The sequence below is a fragment of the Micromys minutus genome (genome assembly GCF_963924665.1).
Source record: "Micromys minutus genome assembly, chromosome: 13".
NCBI classification, from domain to species: domain Eukaryota; kingdom Metazoa; phylum Chordata; class Mammalia; order Rodentia; family Muridae; genus Micromys; species Micromys minutus.
The window spans coordinates 7,175,524-7,198,368 of NC_137982.1; the positions used below are offsets into that span (position 1 = coordinate 7,175,524).

Consider the following 22,845-nt stretch of genomic DNA (forward strand, 5'->3'; position numbering starts at 1 on the left):
GAAATCTGCACTTCTTGCCACTCTGACCTCTAGTCTTGATATTAGCTACTTAGAATTATTGTTTCTGAGGACCAAGAATTCTCGGGGAGCTTACGGGTCTGACAATATTGCTGCAGCCACAGGTTGAGGCTCAGCACAGGTGAAGTGAGGTAAACCTCCCACTTGGGCCACTGTCATAACAGCACTCACGCTTTGGGGTCTCATGCCCTCTAGGTACTGGCGAATGTGGCCTACATCATCATAGAGTCTACTGAGGAGGGCACGACAGAGTATAGCTTATGGAAGGATTCTCTGTTCCTCATTGACTTGCTGTGCTGTGGCGCCATCCTCTTCCCAGTGGTGTGGTAAGTGATCTTAGGGCAGTGTGTGTGCAGAGTCACAGGGTAGCTCTTTATAAACCACTGTCCTGTGGACCCCAGGTTGCCCCAAATAACTAGCTCAGGGTAGGATTCTAGGACTGCAATACCCCAGGCCTTTGCTACTGAGAATTACCCAAGGGACTCCTGTAGAGCTGGTCTAGACTGTAGGCCACAGGGCCCAATGGTCATGTTAAATGTCAGCCAGGGTTTGTTTGATAAGGGCCAAGTAGGAGAATCATTTTTCTTGCCAGTTTAGATGAAAAATGAGAACATACGCTCACATAAACTGATGGTAGTTCTCAAGTCACCCAGGTTTTGGGCTCTGGAAAGTAGCTTGCTCTGATCCAGAAATGGCAGGCTTCAGGCTTGTGCTTTGATTATATTAATTCATATTAATATTTTATATTTTTATTTGTTATATGTGTTAAAGGTGTCATTGCCGTGCTCTGTGGAAGAGAGGCTTTGTGAAGTCTTGGCAGAGAGATGCAGATTGCTGCTTTAGTGCAGTCACGTAGTCAGAACAGGCTGGTGACGGCTCGTCTCCCGCTCATCCTTGGTGTCTGGCCACCGCTTCTCCAGCGCTGTTCGTGCTGACTTAATGTTGAGAAGAGGTGTGGTCTTTGGTAGTGCTCACTCCTCAAGTCCGTGCTTTCTAGAATCCTAAGGTGGTCTGGTGTATTGTCCAGCCACCCTGAGTTTTGATGCTTCTAGGTAGAGTTGCCCAGTTTTGCATACCACAGTATTCCTGTCAGCTAACCACTGCCAGAGTAGAGGAGAGTGAGGAGGGCTGGGCCGTGGCCCCGGGGACAAAGTACTTGCCTCCTAGTGCTTGAAGCCAGGGATTCCTTCCCCCAGCACAACATAAACTTGGCAGGATGGTGCATCTGGAATTTCAGCATGGAGGAAGTTGAGGCAAAGGACCATAAGTTCAAGATCATCCTCTACTACGTAACTATTTTGAGACCAGCCAGGACTACATGAGATCCCATCTCAGAAAAGAATTGGGTGCTGCCTTTGAGTCCCCTGAGCCACAAGGAGGGTTTAGGCTGCAGCACCATAGCAGTTGCTGGCATAAAATTGGGACTGCCTGCACATTGCAGGCATCGCTAAAAAAGAAGAGAGATGGGTAAGACCATTACTGTGCAGGCTTCCGGCTGCACTGCCATCCTGTCCACAACAGGCAGCTCAAACATCTGCCCAGAATAGTCAGTGCAGTCACTGGGTAGGGAAGACCTTCTTGGGAAGCAGGAGTTAAATCCTGCCCCTAATGTCTACAGTTGTTGGAACACTGAAGTACAAGGGTCCCAGCTGAGTATTGTCTTACTTTTCTACTGCTATGATACAATATACCATGGCCAAAGCAACATATAGAAGAGAGAGTTTATCTGGGGGTTGTGTTTCAGAGAGTCCATGACCATCATGACTGGGAGCTTGGCGGCAGGCAGGCATGGCACAGGAACAGTAGATGAGACCTCATATTTTGATCTGTAAGTAGGAAGCAGAGAGCACTAACTCACCCTTAAAGCCTATGTGGTGGTTTGTATATGGTTGGCCAAGGGAGTGACACTATTGGGAGGTATGACCCTGTTGGAGGAAGTGTGTCACTTTGGAGTGGGTTTAAGACCTTCTTCCTAGCTGCCTGGAAGCCAGTCTTCTTCTGACTGGCTTTGGATCAAGATGTAGAACTATCAGCTCCTTCTCCCATACCACGTCTGCCTGGACACTGCCATGCTTCCTACCTTGATGATAATGAACTGCCCCTCTGAACCTGTAATCCAGCCCCAATTAAATGTTGTCCTTTATAAGAGTTGCCTTGGTCATGGTGTCTGTTCACAGCAATGAAACCCAGACTAAGGCAGCCAGCCTCTAGTGACACACCCACTTCAAGAAGACCACACCTCCTAATCCTTCTCAAAACAGTTCCACCAGCTGGAGACAAGGCAAAAGCATTCAAATATATGAGTCTGTGGGGGTGGGGGAGCATTCTCATTCAAACCACGGTAAACATAAAGACACCAGTGGTCATTTCTTGTGACGTGATCCAACTCTGAACCAGTGCCTAATGACAAGATCCCTTATGGTGCACATTCTGTGAATTGCTGCAATAGATGGGATTTTAATAAATATAAAATAAATATAGGGGCTGGAGAGATGGTTCTGTGGTTAAGAGCATTGACTGCTCTTCCAGAGGTTCTGAGTTCAGTTCCTAGCAACCACATGGTGGCTCACAACCATCTGTAATGGAATCTGATGCCCTCTTCTGGTGTGTCTGAAGACAATGATAGTGTATTCACATACATGAAATAAATAAATAAATCTTAAAAACAAATATAGTGGGCAGTGAGGTGGAATTTTATTCCTGGGACCCACATGGGGGAAGGAGAAAAGCAATACCAGCAAGTCGTTCTCTGCCTTCCACACACATGTGTGTATACACATTGATTTAAATAAAAATAAATAGCTCCATTACATTTTTGAAAAACTTGACTCTTCCAGCCTTGTTTCAGATCTAGCATAAATCACCTTTATGCTAACAGCATTCATGTTTCATTTCTCATGAAGTTGGGGGACTACTGGGGTATTTTACTGAGGCTTTAGAAGTGGTTTATCTATAGATAAGAGGGTCATTGTTAGAACAGGAGCTCAGTCTGCAGATCCTGAGTTAGCTTCCCTTGCACTTCCTTGTCTGCACAATGCAGGCTTTCCCCTGTGGCTGTAAGCTGTGCCTACAGCTCCAAGTCCAAGTTATTTTATGTCTTGTTCTTTTAGCAGGGATTCACTGTGGAGCTCTGTCTAGCCTGATACTCAGTATTAGCCCAGGGTGGTCTTGAACTCTCAGCAGGCCTCCTGTGTCCATCTCCTGAGTGCTAGGATTGCAGGCCTGCACCACAGTGCCTGTCTTCAGGGCATCTTTAATAATGTTAATGTCCCCTGCCTGGACCATAATGATGGTGATTAATTATCACAGCACAGCCTGAAAAAGGCTGCCAGAGACTGGCCTTTTCCAGGGCTATGAGTCTTACCAAGTGCAGTGAGTTCATGTGAAGCCCCAGATCTTCACAGCTTCTAGGAATCAGCAGTGGCTTTCTCTTGGGTCCTTTCCCTGCCTGGCAGTGCTACTCAGTGCTACTTGTCTTCTGAGGGACAGGAGAGTTGCAGGGAAGAGAGCAGAATTAAATGACAGTGTTTCTCTTGCCCCTCCTGCTGGCCCTGATTCTGCCAGCAGAGGGCATCTTCCCCTCAGCCTGAGCACCATAAATGGCCAAGTGTGGACTGCCACGACCTCTTGTTTTAAGGAGGGGGCTGTTTAGTCATCTGGTCCAACTCCTTCGGTTTATAATGGGGCTTGGGTCCCAAGCTACTAGAGCCATAAATAGAAGAGAATGCAGGCTCGTCCACTAACCTTTGTCTCCAAATGGTTATTTTTAGGTCAATCAGGCATTTACAAGAAGCCTCAGCCACAGATGGAAAAGGCAAGTTTCTGCTCTGCGTGCTCCTCGGGCTGCACTGGTGTTCACCCTACTGACAACTGGGATAGGGTGTGGGACGGGATAGGCAGGGTTGAGACTTACTCTGTGGGGCAGCAGGAATGGTTTGGTGAGGCAGGCTGCACAGGGAGACCCAAGCCAACCGCTGGGAGTAATTTTTGCTGTTTGTTGTGATTGTGATCTTTACTTATTTTTTTAATTACTAAAAAATTTTGTTTTGTTTTGATTTTCAAGACAGGATTTCTCTGTCCTAGAACTCACTCTGTAGATCAGGCTGGCCTCAAACTCAGAGATCCACCTGCCTGCAGAGATTAAAAGCATATACTACCATGCCTGGTCCAAGATCTTCACCTTTCAAAACCAAGTCCAATAGAAAATCTTGTCTCAGGAGGGACTGTTGGGATCTGGGAAAGGTCAGAGAGCAGTGGTCTGTGGGAATACTGGGTCTGGCAGATGCAGCATCCTTCTGGCTACAGCAGCACAGTGTGCCCGTGTGTCTTTGAAGTGAGAGACTCGGGCCAATAAGCCTCTGCACTGCTTAGTGTCCAGCACTGTGCTCTCATGACTGTAGGCAAGCTTGCCTTTGCCCTGTGCTGGGACGGACAGCAGAGATGAATGGCCCGTGTGTTTGTGGTCCATACCAGTGTGCGGAATGGCCCGCAGAGTGGAGGAACAGCTTTTGGAATATATGAAATTGCTTCCCCGGCTGCATTCCAGAACTTCAGCATGAGCAGTTGTTGTCGTTAGAAAAGTATGGATTCATTTTAGACAATATGGAAAACATACTAGCTGTAAGTCATTTAATAAGCTTGATAATATATATCACATTATTCTACTTTGAGGGTTATTTGGTGTTTTGGTGTTGAGATGAAGTACAACATATTCCTCACCATTGAGCTGCCCTCCCTCCCCCTACCATGTCCACGGGCTTCATTGAATTCAGTGACTCCAGGCTTTTGCAACGTTGGGCAGCCCTGTATAGGAGATGCTCACTGCCCTGGTTGAAACCTTTTGTTCTCTCTAGTGCTGAGATACAGCCTTTCTGTCATGAGTTTCTCTCCTTTCCTTCCAAGGGCTTTGACACCCCCTCTTCCCCCATCACACCCTCAGCAGCTGGATATAGGCAATTTGGGCAGCATGCCTGTGACTGCCAAGACCTCACCACCCCCTGTAGTGGGCAGAAGAGAGCGTGAGGAAGCACGTGGTCTGGGAGAAAGCCTGCCTGCCTATGTTCAGGAGTGTTCTGAGCCCTTGTTGTATGTCCATTAAAAGGTGGCATTGCTTTTATAACTTTAAAGTATATAGGGGCTTTGCTCTCTGTATAAAGATGGACATTTTATGTATTTATTCATGCATTTCATGTGCAAGTTATTCCGCCTGCATATAGTCTATATACCATCTGAGTAACTTACAGATAGCTGTGAGCTGCCATGTTGGTGCTGGGAATTGAATCTGGGTCCTCTGGAAGAGCAGCCAGTCCTCATAACCGCTGAGCCACTTCTAGCCCTAATATCTTTTCCTGGTTTTATTTTCACTTGTTTTTGTTGAGTTTTTTTTTTTTTTTTTTTTTTTTGAGCCCAGTCTGACTAGATGGCTCTGGCTGTCCTGGAACTCACAGAGATACTCCTGTCTCCCTTCTCCTTTCTTCCCGAGGTTTGGCTGTTCTAAATTAAGATCCTGTCGACAGTGCTCCTCAGACAGAAAGTTCTGCCTGGTCGTTCCTAGGCTTTGTGGTCTCCTGGTGATGGCCTATGGTCGTTTTTTTTTTTTTTTTTTTTTACCATCTCTCTGCTTGTCATTCTAGCCTCTGCCCATTTTGCTGTCCCTGCTTTGTCCTCCATCTTGTCCTGGGTGTGACTGGGATTGGTCTGAAATAATTCATCCACAGTGCTCTTAGCTGAGTAAGGATGGCAAGAAAGAGCTTAGCCTTGGGCAGAGAGCACACAGCAAGTCTGCAGAAAAGTTGTTTTTTGTCTCACCTAGTTGTTCTCAGTCTTCCTAACACTGCCACTCTTTAATACAGCTCCTCATGTGTGGTGACCACTTTATAAATGTAATATTGCTACTGTTATGTCGTAATGTAAATATTTGTGTTTTCCGATGCTCTTAGGTAATGCCTGTGAAAGGGTTGCTTAACCCTCAAAAGAACTGTTGGTGTAGAGCAAAGTCACATGAGCCTGTTCTTATGTCTTCCACTGGGTGGCAGCATGTGACTTCTGCATTTGCAAAATCGATCTTGCATCCCAACCTTGGAATTACACCCTTGTCCCAAAGAAAGGCAAGCGACAGAATGGGGGAGTCTTCTCTACAGGGTGTTTTTGTGCTGATCCACAGTGTGTACTTTACTCTGTTCTTTGAAAAACAACTTCCAGAGTCAAAGAAGCCATGTTCCCATAGAGGAAGTTCTCACATGAAGCACGGGACCAGAGTACTGTGCTAGCAGGCCGGGATCAGTGTCACCACAGTATGGCCCTGCCTATGGGCCGGGCACTGGCTACTGCTTCCCCTTGGTCACTCTCTGTGGACTTGTCTGTCTTAGAGGCAGCCACCTACTGGGAGGTATGCTGTCGTATGTGGGCGCGGGCATAGGTCAGCGGGAGCCTGGCACTCCCCTTCTCTTCTCAGCTTGTCCCCCATCGACTGTTCCCTGTTCATCGTGACGTGTGGATACAGTGAGGCTGAGCAAGCAAGAAAATACCGTTGAGCATGGCTTTTGGAGAGTGTTGGTTGGGCTGGTGTGTACCGTTCGTGTGTCTCTGGAGTCCCTTTGACTGATGTCAAAGCACAAAGGAAAGTGCTAAGGAGCAGCTGCCTGAGCCCTGCCTCTCTCCTACCACAGCTTTGAGAACCAGGGTGACTCTCTGTTCCCGCCTCCTGCCAGGGTCTGCTGGCGGCTTGGCCCTGGAGCCTGCAGGATTATTCCTGGCTCCAACTCTCTCTCCAGTATCATGACCTTGTAGAACTGGCTTGGAGATATGCACATGGCTTGATTGACACAGCCTACCTCTAGCCATCCTTTCTTGCCTTCTGTTCCTGAGGGGAAGGCAGGAGAAGTATTCTAAAGAGCCTTCCATTTTACGTGCACTTCAGAAACCTGGTGATTGGAGGACTGCAGGCTGGTAGAGGCATGGCCTCCTTCTGAGCAGCCTCTCCATAGAACATGGTTTTAACACGGTCTCGGGGCTCTTTGGGTCACAGTGGCTTCATAGCCCATTATTAATAGAGTCTCAGTAATTGCTCTATTGCTGTGAAGAAACACCATGACCACAACAGCTCTTCTAAAGGCCAGCATGTAGTGGGGGACTTGCTTACAGTTTCATCACGGCAAAGGACATGGTAGCGGGCATGGCAGCATGGTGCTAGAGAGAGAAGAGAGTCTCATCTAGGCCAGCCATGGGCTTTAAAAACCTCAAGGTCCCCCCGCCAGTGACACACTTCCTCCAAGGCCACATCAATATGAGCCTATGGGGCCATTCTTACTCAAACCACCACTGGTAGCTCTTTGCTCAGAGTACCTCACTCATGTGCAGAGGTGTTTCCAGGTCAGACAGCAATGTCTGCAGGATCAGAGCTGTAGGCCCTACCACAGCAGCTACCAGGTTCTTTTGTTTTACGCATGAGTATTTTGGCTGTGTGTGTATGTGTGTGTGTGTGTGTGTGTGTGTGTGTGTGTGTGTGTGTGTGTGTGTACCATATGCATGCCTGGTACCCTGAGGCCAGGAAAGGGCACTGGATCCCCAGGAGCTCAAGTTTACAGACTGAGCTGCCACATGGTTGCTGAGAATCAAACCCAGCTTCTCTTGACCTCAGCGTAGTCTCTCCAGCCAGGCCCCCAAGTTGTTCACTGGTGTCTGCTTGAGCCAGGTTTGTGTTCTCTTAGAGTGTCTGGTAGCCATGACGTCTCATTCTTGCTGTGTGCTGCGCCCCACAGGGCAGTGTTTAAGTCTCATCTGCAGAATGGAAAGTAGAAAGTTGGTCCTGCGGGGTAGCGGGTCATAAGCCATGTATCTCAAAAAGGACCGCTGCTGTATCAGTGTTTGCTGCCAGGACACAGGTTGTTCTTTTGAGTATAAAGTAAAGCACAGGAAAGCTCACGGTTGCTATGTGCGCATGAGCTGCCTGGTTCTTAAACCCTCAAGGGTGTGCAGAGGGATACACCAGTGTGGAACAGTGTAAGACATGCTTCCGTGTCTGAGAGAGCAGTGCTCTTCCCTGAAACAGTGCTCCACCTCTGCATGATGTCACTGAGGGCAGGCGGGGCAGAGCCTCAGCAGGCAGAATCTGGGCCTGTGAAAATTCACAGCAGCGAGGCATTCCTCACTGCAGGACACTGTTACTTCTCGTGTCCACTAGGCTCAGTGACCTCTTAGGAAGGTGCTGGTTTACTGGGCGTGTTCACAGAAGCCTGCGGGATAAAAAGAAGTCACTGTAACGGTGACGGCAGGGCTGGATTCTTGTTTCCTCTCGAGTCCCTGCAGTTGCTGCTTCTCAGCCTTGTCTGGGCAGTAGATACACTTGAGGGTTTCTGACCTGTGTGTCTACGTTAAGCTTGTTTTTCATTCCAATCTCTCAACATGTTTGTGTGCACCATGACGTGCAGGTGGAGGCCATTAAGGTCCCTCAGTCATCAGCTCTGTGTTCCCCAGACCAGGGATCTTCACCTGCCACTCTCTGGAGTAGCACTCTAGGATTGTGGGGAGACTGCATCGGGTTCATGTGTTTGGGGACTCTGACTTCACGGCTTCCTGCTTGTTCAGTGCTTTACCACTGAGCCTTGGTTGTTTGTCATTTTTAAGTCAGGAATTCGCTCTAGCCCAGACCAGATCTCACTTTGTAGCCCAGGCTAGTCCAGAATTCATGATGATCCTCTACTTCAGCTCCACAGTGGGATTGCAGGTATGAGCACCGTATCTGGCTATGTGAGCTTTTCTGTGTGATTTGTGGAGCTCATGTCCACTAACCCTCCTTGACAGGAATTCAAGACTCTGTCCTCCTGTGCTGTGATTTGAACAGGCGCACACTAACATTACAGTGTGAGATTCCTTGGCTTGCTCTTTCCTCGGGAAACTTAAAGAAGCATTCCTTCCCCTGAGATGAAGAGGTCCTAGGAAAACCAAAGGAGCAGCTCAGCCCAGTGTGGTGAGCCAGCAAGCTTATTGGAGCTGCACAGAGGAGCACTTTTGTGTATTCCTTACTTAGGGGCAGTTGGGGTCTCTGGGAGAGAAGAGGCCTTGTGCCCTCCACATGAGAGTCACACAGGCCATCACTGTTCTGTGTCACAGTGATGGTTGTATCCAGTCCAGAGGAAACTCGGCCCCTCCCAGGACCTGAGTCCCAGAACAGTCACTGGTAGCCCATGAGATCTCATTCTCACTCTGCACTGCACCTCCACAGGCCACACCTCATAGCATCCCTGCTCTGCTCGTTTCTGCTGCTATGCTGAAGTACACGGGCAACAATACACTTGAACTGTTGTTGAGGTCCAGTTCTGTGGTGGTCCGTACTTGGTTCCCAGTGTGCAGTCATTAGCACCGCCCTTCACTAGTTTTCTAGGTTCCCAAGCTGAAACTTTGCCCCCCCCCACTCCTGATGGAATGTCCCTCCCCCTCATACACACCTTTTGTCTTTATGAATTTGGCTGCTCCAGGACCCCATGTTACTGGTATCTGCACTTTCTGTGTTCAGCTTGTTCCACTCAGCAGAATGTCCTGAGGTTGGTCCGTGTTGTAGCCAGGCCTGAACTTCCTGGCTTTTTAATGCTGAATAATATTGCATACTGTATATGTGTCAGTTTCCTTTCTCCTGTGTCCAGGGTCACCAGAGCACCGTGAACGGTACTGCTATGAACTTGGGTACACACATACACACATTCAGGGACAGATGAGTTACATCGGGAAGCCCAGGGCAACAGCTGTGTGTCTGTCACTTCTGTTGTCTGTTGTGATTGTTCGGATCTGGATCGTATCTGCTCGGAAGTAGCATTTCTGAGCCTCATAGTACCTGTGTCTGTCTGCCAGTGTCAGTGCCAGTGTACAGCCTGCGCCAGGATCTGTGCTGGATTCTGACTGTCTCATCACCAGCACCTGCATCATCCAGGTTTTTTGGTGCATCAGAGATTGAACAGTGGCTCTCAGTGCTCAGCACTCGCCCACTCAGTGAGTTTACATCCACAGCCTGTTTGCCATATGTTTTAGTTTCATCCCATTGCTGTGAAAAATACCTTTAAAAAAAAGCATTTAGGGTAGAGAGGAAATGTAGGTTATAGTCCATTATTGGGGCAAGTCAAGGCAGGAATTTAAAACACATTTACACGGAAGAGCAGAAACATAGATTTTTGCTTGCTCGTTCTCAGCTTCCTTCTCTCTTACACTGTTCTGTGCCTCCTGCCTAGGGAATGGTGCCTCCTAGAGTGGCTGGGACTATCAACTATCAGTCTAGAGATAATCTCCCACAGGCCAACCTGATCTAGACAATTCCCCACTGACTTCTACCTGTTGACCTTGTGAGATTTAGAATCACCATGGAAACAAATCTCAGAACATATCCCTGATGGATTATCCACATAAGGTTAACTGAGGTGGGAAGACTCTCCATCCCTGGGCTGGGGTTGCAGATTGCATATCAAAGAGAAAGCAAGCTGAGCACCAGCATTCACCTCTGCTTCTTACTTCAGAAAGCAGTGTGGCCAGTGGCCCGCCACCATGCCTTGCTTGTTGGGATGGACCAACCTCATGCTGGAGCAGTTGCTTTTGTCAGGTACTCTGTTACAGCAATGACACCAGTAACTGGTGAGTGTGCCGTGCTGTGTCAGAAGCCTTTCTCTCGTGATCAGCGATGACACCCTATTTCCAGAAGCCTTTTGATCTTAGTATATCTTCTTTGGAAAGATGTCACTTCACGTCATTTGCTCATGTTTTCAGTGGATCATGCTGTGTTTCCGATATGACTCTGTCCCCCAAGGATCACGTGGTGGAGCTTGGTCCCGATGTGATGTTTAGGAGATGGAATCTTTAGGATATGGGCCTGGTAGAAGGTGACAGGTGTTTTCACTTTCACAGGAGCACAGTGTATGTCTTTTTGTTTAGTTGTTTGTTTGCTTGTTTATTTTTTAACTTGGATTTGTGCATTTGTGCATGTGTAGGGTTTAGAAGACAGTGGGTAGGAGTCTGTTCTCTCCTGCCATGTGGGTCATGGGAATTGAACCCAGGTCATCAGGCTTGGCTGCACCTGTGCCCACTGAGCTGTCTTGCTGGCCAGAACACTGTTAAGAGCTTGCCTGACTCCCCCTTGAATGCCTTTCCCACCCATATCACCCCCATTGCTGTGGCTGCTTTCATTTTGAGTTAGGTATCAGAAAGTGCAGTGTCAGACTGTGGGATCCCCAGATCTAGGAACTGCACAACCTTTCTTTCTTTAGAGTTCTGACCTTGTACTGCATGGCTAGAGGTTGTTTGTAGGTTTGTTGTTCTTATAGGGTCGCTGGCTTCCTTAGACACGTTGCTGTCCTCACACCCGTGGGCAGCCTGTCTGTTCTGCAGATTATGTAGCAGAGAGCTGAGAGCACAGTGGCTGCCATTCTGGAACTCTACTGCCATTCAGCGATTACAGCAGAGGGAGCTCAGTGACAGGTGCTGTTGGACTGCACGCATACTGCACGTGTGGGGTATGCACATGAGTGCAGATGTCCCTGGAGCTCGAGTTACAGGGTATTGTAGCCGCCTAATGTGGGTGCTGGGAACTGCATCCTCTGCAGGAGTAATGTGCTCTTGGTGCCTGAGTGGTTTCTCCAGCTCTCACAATGATAGCCTAACTTTTTTTGTTTTAAAGACACAGGATCCCTAGTACCCAGGCTAGTATTAACTCAACTATGTAGTCAAGGCTGACCTTGAACTTCTGATGCTTCTGCCTCTACAACACATCCCATGTGCTGGGATTATATGCATGTGCCACCACACCCAGTTTTATGGGTGCTAAGGACTGAATCCAGGTTTTTGTGCACACTAGACAACCTTAGCAACTCAGCTATATCCCCATGTTTTTATAAATAGAACTGTATTGACGGTAGCCACAGCTGTTGATGGCTTGCTGTGCCCTGCAGTTGCAGAGCTGAGTAGCCGCAGAGGTTTCTTTTGATCTACAGAGTCTAACATCTGCTGTCCTGCCCTGCCTAGCGTGCCACCCCGGCTACTCTAGACATTTAAGAGATGTCATGTCGCAGACCACATATGACATGTCCTAGTAATGACGGCGGGCAGGTCCTTGTACTTGAGCATAAGCCATGACTGCTGTGGTCACTTGGTGGGCAGAGCTGCGTTCTGCTGTCTTACCTAGTCTGTCCTGTGGAGACTCAGCACTTTTCTCAGCCAGTTAGTGTCTCGTGGGAAGATTCTGTTCTTTTCCTTCACTAGTTAAGGTCTTGAATGGTGGGGGTGGGATGGCACTCTGTTTTTCTTAACCAGACGTTCTTGAACAAGGAACTGCTCTGGCTTTAGGGGTTTGTAAGCACGATCTTCCCCAGCTCCTTTAGTGTCTCTGGGACAGGCTTGTGCAGCCTCGTTTTCACTATCCCAGTAGGAGCCACGATGCCGGTCAGTGAGTGAGAGCTATTGCCAGAGAAAGAAGCCTAGACATTCCGGCTGGAAGCCCTTGGGAGAAGAGAGTCCTCCCATCCATACTTTCTGATGAGTCCCCTCTCCGCTGTGGGGACAGCCCTGGACCTAGGTGCAGCCTGGCCGAGTCTGCTCTGCCTCTGTTCACTGCTGCTCAGTGCCGGCTGTTGGAGGCCTCCCACCTACAGCAGGGCTTTTAAAAGAGAAAAGGCAAAGAAATGAATCTGATTGCAGAGCCTTGTCACCTTCCTTTTGTCCCACATCACTAAGGATATCCGCGCACCCTGGCCAGAGGTCTGGAGCTACTTCCCTCGGTGCTCACAGCGTCCAGCAGACACCTTCTTCCCAGTGCTGTCTTGGGAACACTTGGGTGTGCCTGTCTTGCTTGCTGCACACAGTGGGACCCAGAAAAGCCTCAGAGGGTTCTGCCCTCCTCTCAGGACCACCTCACATGCTGCAGTTGTCCGCCCAGTGTGCCTCCCACAGGGCTTCTAGACAGCTGGGACTTCCACATGCTCTCAAAGGGTTCAGGACTCTAGAACAATCTCAAACACAGCACAGAGGGACTGACAGAATATGTCGTAACACCAGTTTAAAACAAGCATATTTAATACGTTTTCACCAAAAATTGTGTTTTTGTTTTTTACCTCAGGCACACCACTCAAAATTCCTGAATTGTTACCAACCAAGATCTTCCAACACTATGAGATAATTAATCTCTTACTTAATAAGTAATGCCATCCCAAGGTCATCAAGACACAATCCAGAGCCTAGGGGTTCAGCACAGGCCGAGACACACTGCTTCATTAAGTATCAGGAACTCAGCGTGCACACTTTATGGTAGCTGCCCCCTCATTGCCTGCTTCTGCCTGGGGCTGCTGGCTTGTCTCAGGACTGCAGGTCATGATTCCCGATTGACTGCTGCAGTGGTCCAGGAAGGTCAGGCTTTCTCTTACCTGGAGAGTCTCACCTGCATTGGTAGCCTGTGTTATCAAGCAAGCAGAAATGTGGGCTTTGTCCTGGCTCACTGCTGGTTGTGTCTGCAGTGGAGACTTGGACGTGTCAGTCACGACATGTGCTCAAGTGGATACAGTCGCTACTGCCTCAGCTTCCACACTATAGTGAGGAGCAGGAAGGTGGGTCGTAGGCCAGTGGGCATTCTTAAGCCTGAGGCTTTCTTTACACAGAGGCAAAGGCTTTAAGAAGTCTTGGGCCCGATGAGTCATAAGTCTTAGGCCCCATAAGTCATTCGCTGATGTGAGAATGGCGCTGACAGTCACCAGCAGGAACCATGGTGGCAGCAGGTCAGAAGCTGGGGCTCATCTTTCTCTTAAGGTGGAGTGTAGGTGGGGAGAGCTCGGTGCCGAGGGAAGCGGCCTTGGGTTTGAGGCCCTGCTCCTCCACTTCGGGCTGTGTAAGGCTAGCCTTCACCAGGCCAGATCACTCGTCCCAGAAACATCACTGACAGTATAGCTTTCTACTCAAAGGAGCCTGTGAGATGGAGCAGAAGAAATGACAGTGCCTGTATCACTCCATAGATGGTGACAGTCAAGGTGGTTCTTATTGTTTTTGAATAGTTTCAAAACTATCCAAGGAAGTGAGCTGGGGGCAGGTGTGATCTGTCTCTGACATTCTTGGGGGGTTGTTTTAAGATTTGAAAAAAAATTATTTCTATATATTGGGGTGGGGTGTGGTAAGCACATGCATGCAAGAGGCCAGGACCAGAAGATGTAGGCACTGCAGCCGAGCTCTCAACCTCTGCAAGAGCAGCACGCGCTCTCAACAGCAGAGCCACCTTCCCACCCCCTTTAGAAATTATTTGTAATTGGTTGATTGACAACTTCATATGTGTTTATAGTATTTTGGTTACATTTTTCCCACCCCTTTTATCACCACCCCACTCCTGGAACCCTTAGCACTTCTCCCTCCTTTCATGTCATTTATTTTTGAAAAAACAACGTGTGTTGTGTGTGTGTGTGTGTGTTGTGTGTGTGTATGTGTGTGTGTGTGTGTATGTGTGGTGTGTGTGTGTGTGTGTGTGTGTGTGTGTGCTTGAGTAGTCATGAAGGTCAGCAGATGCCTTCCTTGGCAGCAGTCACTTTCACCTGCTAAGCATCTTCCTGGCCCTGGATTTTTATTTTATTGCTTGTGTGTGTGCACATGCGTTCCTGAATATGCTACAGAGTGGGGGAGCATGCGTGAGCCATAGGGCTCCTGTTGGAAGGAGTTGGTTTTCATCTTATCCCATGTGTTCTGGGGCTCGAACTCAGGCCACCTTTTACCTCCTGAGCCTTCTTGTCAGTCCCCAGCTAAGTTTAGTCAGATTGCCTGGTGAGAAGTGGCTCCTGCTCCCCTCCCCAAGTAGCTGTCACCTGCTCTTTGGTCTTGTGGTCACCATGACTGGGTGGCAGTCTGGCGAAAGGCAGCAGCACCTCCTATATGCATTGGCAAGAAGGGAGCCCTGCCCGGCTGCAGGCTCTGCTGTGGCCTTAGAAGGGGAAGAAGAGTACCTGTGCCTTCCCTCAGGAGCTCCAGCTGCTCTAGAGCTGCAGCCATGTTGTCTGTTCCCTCCCAGCTGGTCCCAGGCTAGATTCCAGAAGAATCCTTCAATTTATGCCAGGTGATAGTAGCACATGCTACTAATCCCAACACAGGCAGAGGCAGACAGATCTCTGAGTTCAGAGGTCAGCCTGATCTACAGACCAAGTCCAGGCCAGCCAGGGCTGCACAGAGAAACCCTGTCTTAGAACTGAGCAAGAAATGAGTCTCCGGCCCAGTCTGGTGCTCACTGAACTGCTCTTCTGCCCTAATGAGGCTTTCTGCCAGAAGAGGAACTCGGGGCTAGGAGAAGGATGCATGAGCCAGGGGCAGTGCCATGTGGCTACAGTGGTGTGACTGAGGGCCACGGTTTCCTTCTTGCCTGCTCATTCTTTGACCACATTTGCTGGCCAGCGTGGCATAGTCAGAAAGACTAGCCTCCGCAAGCCTGCACTCCCATGAGATCCCAGCTCCCTGAGGTTCTAGAAAGCTGTCAGCTTTCTAGATTCCGGGCAAGTCTTTGGAAGAGAAGAAAGGGAAGCTTGAGATTCCAGGCTGCAACCTTCTCCTGACTGCTTTTTTCATGATGCTGGGAGACTTCAGTTTGGTTGCTCCCCCTCTGCTCGTTGGTTTCATGTGGCAGCCAGCACTTTCCAGGAGAGCCTGGGCATGCTGGTAGTCCCAGGTCCATATTTGTTCCAGTATTACTAGAGTCTGGCTTTCTACCAGTCATAGTGGCCACCTTCGATGCAGGCTAGCCCCTTCTGATGATGTAAGGCCTTCAGGTGCTGAGTGCGAGCCATTTGCTGCCTGTATTATTCTGCTGGTTATCTCAGTCACCCTAAGTACTTGTTTCTGCCTTAACAGATGAACGTTAAGGTTCAGACCAAGAGGGTAGATGAGTTGCTTACCTCCCATGAGTAGCAGGCAGCAGAACTGAGGTTTGAACCCTGGTCATTCAGTGGCACTGGGGCCTGTACTGCTGAGTGTTCTCCTTTCCTCTTTCAACTTCACTTACATGCTTACAGGGCAGAGTATATCAGGAATGGCTAGAAAGAACAGGACCGTAGCTCTTAGATCCATCCCCACCAGAGCAGGAAAACTCAGCCAGGGGCTTGAGAGACTCCATCCCTGCCAGCTGTAATGCTAAGTAATGTCATGGAATTAGCAATGCTGTTATCATGATTTAGGAAATAGCGTAGATCTCTTCACATTCTCCAAGACCCATTTATCATCCCTGGGAGCGCTGGGTAGCATGATGCTGTTCTGTTCTGGACCCTGCTGGTGTGAGCGTGTGAGGCACACTGGCTCAGTTATGGGGCTGCTTATAGCCTGACTCCCTTCAGAAAGTGTCTGCGTAGCCTGGAGGTATGATATCTTGGCTTGGGGGAGGCCCATGTGTCACCTTCTGCTCTTACTCCCCATAATTAGCCCACTAAAACCTGCAGGGCCTCAGTCCCTCCTCACAGCCCCTTCTGCTTCATTTCCTTCATAGTTCCCTATAGAACTCCTTACTAGTCTCTGCCCTTTCCCACCAGCCACAGTATCTGGGTGACCATGCTGCCTGCTGCCCTAACCTTAGTAACCATCTAAGAGTCCCATGGACTCTTACTATTGGTTTTCTTTGTTTAAATTCCCTGTGCACTCAGAATCAGTAAGGACAAGTTCACAGGCTTTTGTCTTCCCCTGCTTTACTCTCTATCCTTGTTACCAGCCTTCCCAAGGTTCAGTGTGCTGAACACCTCTCTTGCCTGTCCATGAAGCTATCCCACAGGAAGGGAGAGGATTAGTGGTTGCCCTGGATGGCAGGCTGTAGTGACGCCCAGCTTTGGCCTACTCTGCTGCAGAGTGTTGTGACAGCAGACCCTGTTGTGGAAGCAGGAGATGGAGGGCTGTGTATGTGGGTGAAACCCAAGGCCTGGGACACTCTGATTCACCTAGTATGTCTCAGATGTAGCATCTGTCCTCAGTAACGCCCCTCCCAGCCTCTAGGTGGGGTGTCCCTGACCGAAGGGAGGAGGCTGCATCTGCCCAGAGCACTGCTTGTACTCAGTGCCTGGTGCAAGTCAGAACTCGCTCACTTGGTATTGATGGATGAACAAAGGTTAAGACCCAGACAGTTTAATGTTAAAAAAGCAGCACCAAAAAACAAACAACATGATTCTCAGAGATGTAGCTCTGCCAATTGTTACCCCATGCTTGCTGGGTATATGTACTTGTTCCTGTGTGCTTGTATGAACATGTGTATGTATGTGCACACATACACATGAACATACACACATGGACACACACACAAAGATAATGAATATATCTCTGGACTTCAGAAGTCTTAGAAGGCCTCTGGCAGAAGAACTCTAGTTGCTAATCACCTTGCTAACTTAGGATCTCTGGAATTTCTGTGGGCATCCTAAGCTTGATTGCCCCCCCCCACACACACACTAATCATGAGCCAAAGGAGAGGAAGAGGAAATTTGAATGTCTGCCACCCACAGCCCCATTCTTAAACTGAATCAGTAATTGAATGCTATTAAGCAAAATTAATTTGCCTCCTGCAGGAAGGCTATGATGAATGAAAGGGTTGCTAATCGGGGAGGGAGCTAGGCTAACCCTCTGCAGTCATCAATACTGCATAGCCAGAGGCAGTGTCAGGAAGCTGCATGTTCCAGTTTAGCTGACCTTGAGCGTTCTTGAAGGTAGGGCTGAACACGGGAGTCTGATTTCAAAGGACTCACTCTGAAGCACATAAGGACTGCACCTGAGAGCTGACTGAATTTGCCCTGTGGGGATCCTCGGGTGGTCCTTTAGGCTAGCCTGCTGCCGATTCTAGTTAGGGGCGGTGTAGAGCTGGAGAGGTTGGCCCTGGCCCTTGTTTATACTGAGACCCCAACCATAGCCTCAATTTCTGCTCCTAGCTGCCCACATCCAAGTGAGGGGGGGTTGCTCCAAACAGTTGGGAGACTGAGTGCACCATGCCACTGGCCAGGCATCTGCTCCATTTCTTCTTCTTGTGGCATGAGAGGGGTGCGGGGGAGGAAATGAAGTACCACCTCAGCGCACCGAGAGGCATATAAATGGGTTAAAATGTTAAAACTTGAGGAAATTTAGGCATGATGATGTTTCCAAAAGGACAGGTGGGAATTAGGGGCAGGACAGAGGGACAGTGAGTGGATGAAGAGAAGAAGTTAATGTGCTTTTCATTCTGTTCTTTGTAGCTGCCATTAACTTAGCAAAGCTGAAGCTTTTCAGACATTACTACGTCTTGGTGAGTAAAAAACCAAAACAAACAAAAGCCCTAAAACTATAAATAAGATCAGTGAGCAGACCTGGTGACAGCAGCAGCCACTGTGCCTGGACCTGTCAACCACCTCACAACCTCACATCTCTCTGAAAGTGGGAATGACAAGTCTGGGTTGCTTTGAGCCTGTTAGAAGTGGCTCTAACTACTTCAGAAAGCAGCAGGTGCAGTCCACATGACTCAGACCCTTGTGTGGAGGCCACTGTAGTATTTGATCCCCAAGGGCACTCTAGGCGTAGCCCAAACCCAGCCATTCCCCAGTCTGCCTTTTCTGCCCGATTAGGAATGTGGGTACACCTTGTGCTTTTCTGCAGGCCCCACAGAAAGCTACTGAGTCTGCGCCTCTCTCCAGCTGCCAGGCAGGAAACTAGTTCTGTTTTAGGAATATGTCCCTTAAAAACAGAACATTGAGGCTGGTTTTGTTTGGGGGATTTTGGTTTTGGTTTTTTGTTTGTTTGTTTGTTTAAGAGGGTCTCATTGTGTAGCCCTGGCTAACCTCAGTCCATTGCCCCTGCCTTCCAAGTGCTGGGATTAAAGTTGTGCACCATTGCATCCAGCAAGTCAGTGATGGACACAAAGCCCTGTGGTGTGAGCACAGAGTATAATCTCCCAGTGTTTTGTTGACAGCTCTGCCAAGCCAACAAACGTTCAAATGTTGGAGATAGCAGCAGAAAAGCAGGGCAGACCTCCATTTTGCTGCCGTTCCTGTGCCTGCTCGCTCTGTTTCTCAGGCTGTCTGTTCCATTGACATGGGCTCTGTAGCATCCTCACAAGTGTCATTTCCTGATGCCTATGACGATACAGCGGAGACCCTAGTGGTCTAATGTTCTGTGTGGTCTCCTGGCCAGCATACTGAGGCCTTGTCACAGGGTAGCCAGAGGGAAGTGTTGTCAGGCTAGAGTGTGTGTGGAGTTTTGTAGGTCCTGGAGTGTGGGACACTTAGCTGCTCATTGTACCTGCGTGTTCCCCATGTGACCATTGCCTGGGGGTGAAACAGAGGGCCTGAATGTGGGTAGTGAAAAACAGAACAGGCATACTAAAGAAGCTAGCATCCCAGGGTGAGTGTGGTCAGTGTCTTAGCCACCATGAGTGAGACTTGCATAACCTGCTTTCCCTGTTGACTTGGTAACCAGGGCTGTGGACCACATCTACTCCATCTGGTAACTGTTTCCTGCTTTGCAGTTAATCAGTGGCAGAACGTGGCACTCTAATCTCTGATTTCCCTTTGTCTGTAGATCGTGTGCTACATCTACTTCACCAGGATCATCGCCTTTCTTCTCAAGTTTGCCGTTCCGTTCCAGTGGAAGTGGCTCTACCAGGTCTGCTGCTCTCGGGGACAATTTGGAGAATTTATGTCTGAGGCTCACGTCTTGGGGTGTAGCTTAAGATTGTGTCTGACCTGCCTGACAATGACTGCTGCGACCTTCTGTCTCCTCTTCTTCCAGATACGATGATCTGTGTGCCCAGAAGAGCTGCTGGGCTACATGATAAATCTGGATGTAATTGCATTATTGATTAATTCTAAGTCTTTGAAGGGAAAAGCCTCAAGCAGAGAGAGTGAGATTTGTCCTGTGTAATTAGAATTTATCCACCTTTGCCTTCAGCCAAAGAGCTTGAGTGCTTCTCAGTCTAGTCCTTCTTGCTTCAAGGATTTGTTTCTGTTTTTATTTTAGGGGTTTTGGACCAAAAATTGTGTATGTGTGTGTGTGTGTGTGTTTGATCACTATTTTTATTATAACTATAAACTATCTGTAAGACTGCATATACATTCAGACCTTTGTTCTTAGGGCTAGAGAAATGACTCAAAGGTCAAGAGCACTTGCTGTTCTTCCAGAGGACTAGAGTTTAGTTTCCAGCAGCAATGTGGGGTGGGTGACTCAGTGCTGTGAGTCCAGCTCCAGGGGAGCCGACGTCCTCTTCTGGCCTGTGCAGCCACTGGCATCCGAGTGTTCAAACACATAGAAAAACACACTTGCACATAAATAAAAAAATAAAGTCTTTTTGTTTATAGGCAGGATTAATTTACTAGAGCCCCTACCCTGTGCCTCTTGTTCTTGGGCTGGAGAGATGGCTCGCTGGTAAAGGCACCTGCTGCCAACCCTGGTGACCTGAGTCGGATCCTCAGGACCCACATGGTGGAAGGAGAAATTGCACTCTCCCATAAGCTAGTTGTCTTCTGCCCTCCACAGTATACACAACACAGACAGACAGACAGATAGACAGACACACAAGCACACACATACACACACACATACACGGAAGAACAATAGGACGGAGGAGGTATAAAATGAGCCAGTGTGATGGCACACACTAGTCCAGTGTTTGGGAAGCTGACACAGAAGGTAGTCAGTTCAAGGCCAGCCTAGGTTTCAAAGCAAGACAGTCTCATCATTTAAAAAAAAAAAAAAAAAAAAAAGCAGGTTTCCATGGAGACACCTCAGTGTCGGCTCTAGCTGTGCAGACGTGAGGAAGTGCTCAGGAGCAGTCGGCTGCGGCATTGCTGAAAAGCCATGTGGAGACTCAGGCGTGAACTTGTTTAGTTCCATTGCTTTCTGAAGAATGGTGTTGCTGATCCTTTTATTTGTGGGTGGGTTTTAAATTTGCAGCTGCTGGATGAAACAGCTACACTGGTGTTCTTCGTCCTGACGGGGTATAAATTTCGCCCAGCTTCAGATAACCCCTACCTGCAGCTGTCTCAGGAAGAAGATGACCTGGAGATGGAGTCTGTGTAAGCCGCCCCTCCTCCTCCCTCCCTCAGCACCCTGCAGCCTGGAGGTGGTCCCTCTATTTTTAGCAGAAGGATGCGGACACTGTAGCCCCTGGTGTGCTTAGCTTAGTTTGAAGTGCGGTGTCTGTCAGCCATTGCTCAGTCCTGTCAGAGAAAATCAGAACTTACCATCCTATTACGTATCATTGGAGCAGTTCCCAGTGACCCAGTGGCAAGAGTCTGCAAGTGTTCTGGGCCAGTTTAAAACGGGCTATCCGGCTGCAAGCACTGCTACTGGTATTTGAAAATGGCATCTTCTGGGCCACCAAAGGTTGACAGCAGACAGCCTCCAACCTGCATCTGAGTGGCAGGGTTAGGGTTAGGTTCAGGAAAGGCAGATGGTTTCCAGATGGGTCATAACCTGTCGGCCAGCTCTGATGGTGAGCTCACTGAGCTGTGTATGTGATCCACCTCAGGCCGAGACCCCACTGCCCGCACTTCTGCCTTTTCCACTCCACTCAAAGGCTAAGGTACTGCCCAGGCTGGGCTGTCAGGCACCTCATAGAGCAGCTCTTGGTGCTGGCGGCCCCACTAGGGCAGTGAGTGTAATGTAGATCCTGGATTGGCCTGAGCAAGTTTGTCCCCCTGTAGCAATACAGTTTCCACACAGTGGGAAGGCAGGGAGCCTTCAACTGTGCCTTTGCCAGGGACAGTCTTTACATGCGACTGTAGAAAGAGGCACAGATAAAGTCAGCTGGCGGTCTACCCTTCCCTGCAAGATGGCAGCTGTGGGTCAGAGTGTCCTCCACTGAGCTGAACTGTGAAGTGTCCCATGGGAGCTGTGTTCCCCATGTTCCATTGCCTTGGAAAGAGGATGTGTCTCATGGCAGTGATTTATTTTTTGAGACAGGGTCTCACTGTGTAGCCCTGGATGGCCTGGAACTCTTTATATTGATCAGGCTGGCCTTAAACCCTCACCTGTCTCTCCCGGGTGCTGAGATGAAAAGAGTGAGTCACCATACCTACCTTCATGGCAGTGTGGAAAGGTCTACTTTGGTGTCAGTCTGAGAATGGTGAACTTGATGACGTGGGTCTGAACATGTTTGAATCTCAGAAAGAAGGAACAGGAAGGGGCATAGACTCCAGCCTTGTAACCAAAGAGAGCACATTCTGCAGTTTGGCAAGGCATAAGGCAGGGGAGATGTTGGAGAGAGAGGTAACCCCTTGGTTGTCTCAGTTTACCCTCCTGTGACAAGGAACCAGGTATATGCTGGATGTTTTCTGGGGCTTCATGGAGCCATAGCATGGCAGTGACAGGGATGCTTTGGTGGCAGAGGAGCTGCGTGCCTAGCAGTATGCAAGGTTATTTATCTAGCGCCCTGGCATCGGCAGGCAGCCCCAGTCTGGGTTCTGAGGAGAAAGGAAGCAGGAGCTCAGGAGCTAATGGAGGCAAAGTGCCGTAGCTCAGGAAGGACACTGGACTAGGATCATTGGGACCTTATCTAATGTATACAAAGCTCTGGTTCCATCTCTAGCACTAAGGAAGGAGAGAGGCAGGCAAGAAAGAAGGAACTGTTGAGAAAGCTCTGGAGGGTGAAAAGACAGAATAGACCCCCATGGACCTGCTGCCTGCCGCCAGCGGTGCCTTTCTGTAGTGAGCCATGGTCTTACTATGGCTCTCAGTCAGGTGAATGGTGCAGTGCCTGGGGCTATGGAGTGCCTTCTTGATGGCACCTTTTAAGTCCTCTAGAAATAACTCAACCCAGAGGCAAGCAGAGCCTGGCCTCAGGTCTTTAGCTCTGTAAAGCCACTTTGGGTGTTTGTCTTCTGTAAAAGCAACTAGGTCTGC

General features: G+C 48.9%; 1 protein-coding gene across 1 annotated transcript in view; it reads left to right on the forward strand.

Moving 5' to 3' along the window:
- The window catches only part of GPR107 (G protein-coupled receptor 107), a 57,814-nt gene that overhangs the window by 29,193 nt on the left and 5,776 nt on the right, over positions 1–22,845 (forward strand). Inside the window, exons 13-17 of the mRNA XM_080927780.1 lie at positions 214–344; positions 3,789–3,832; positions 18,207–18,256; positions 19,525–19,608; positions 20,896–21,017. Coding sequence (XP_080783906.1) covers positions 214–344; positions 3,789–3,832; positions 18,207–18,256; positions 19,525–19,608; positions 20,896–21,017 — 431 coding nt within the window. The remainder of the gene's footprint in view (positions 1–213; positions 345–3,788; positions 3,833–18,206; positions 18,257–19,524; positions 19,609–20,895; positions 21,018–22,845) is intronic.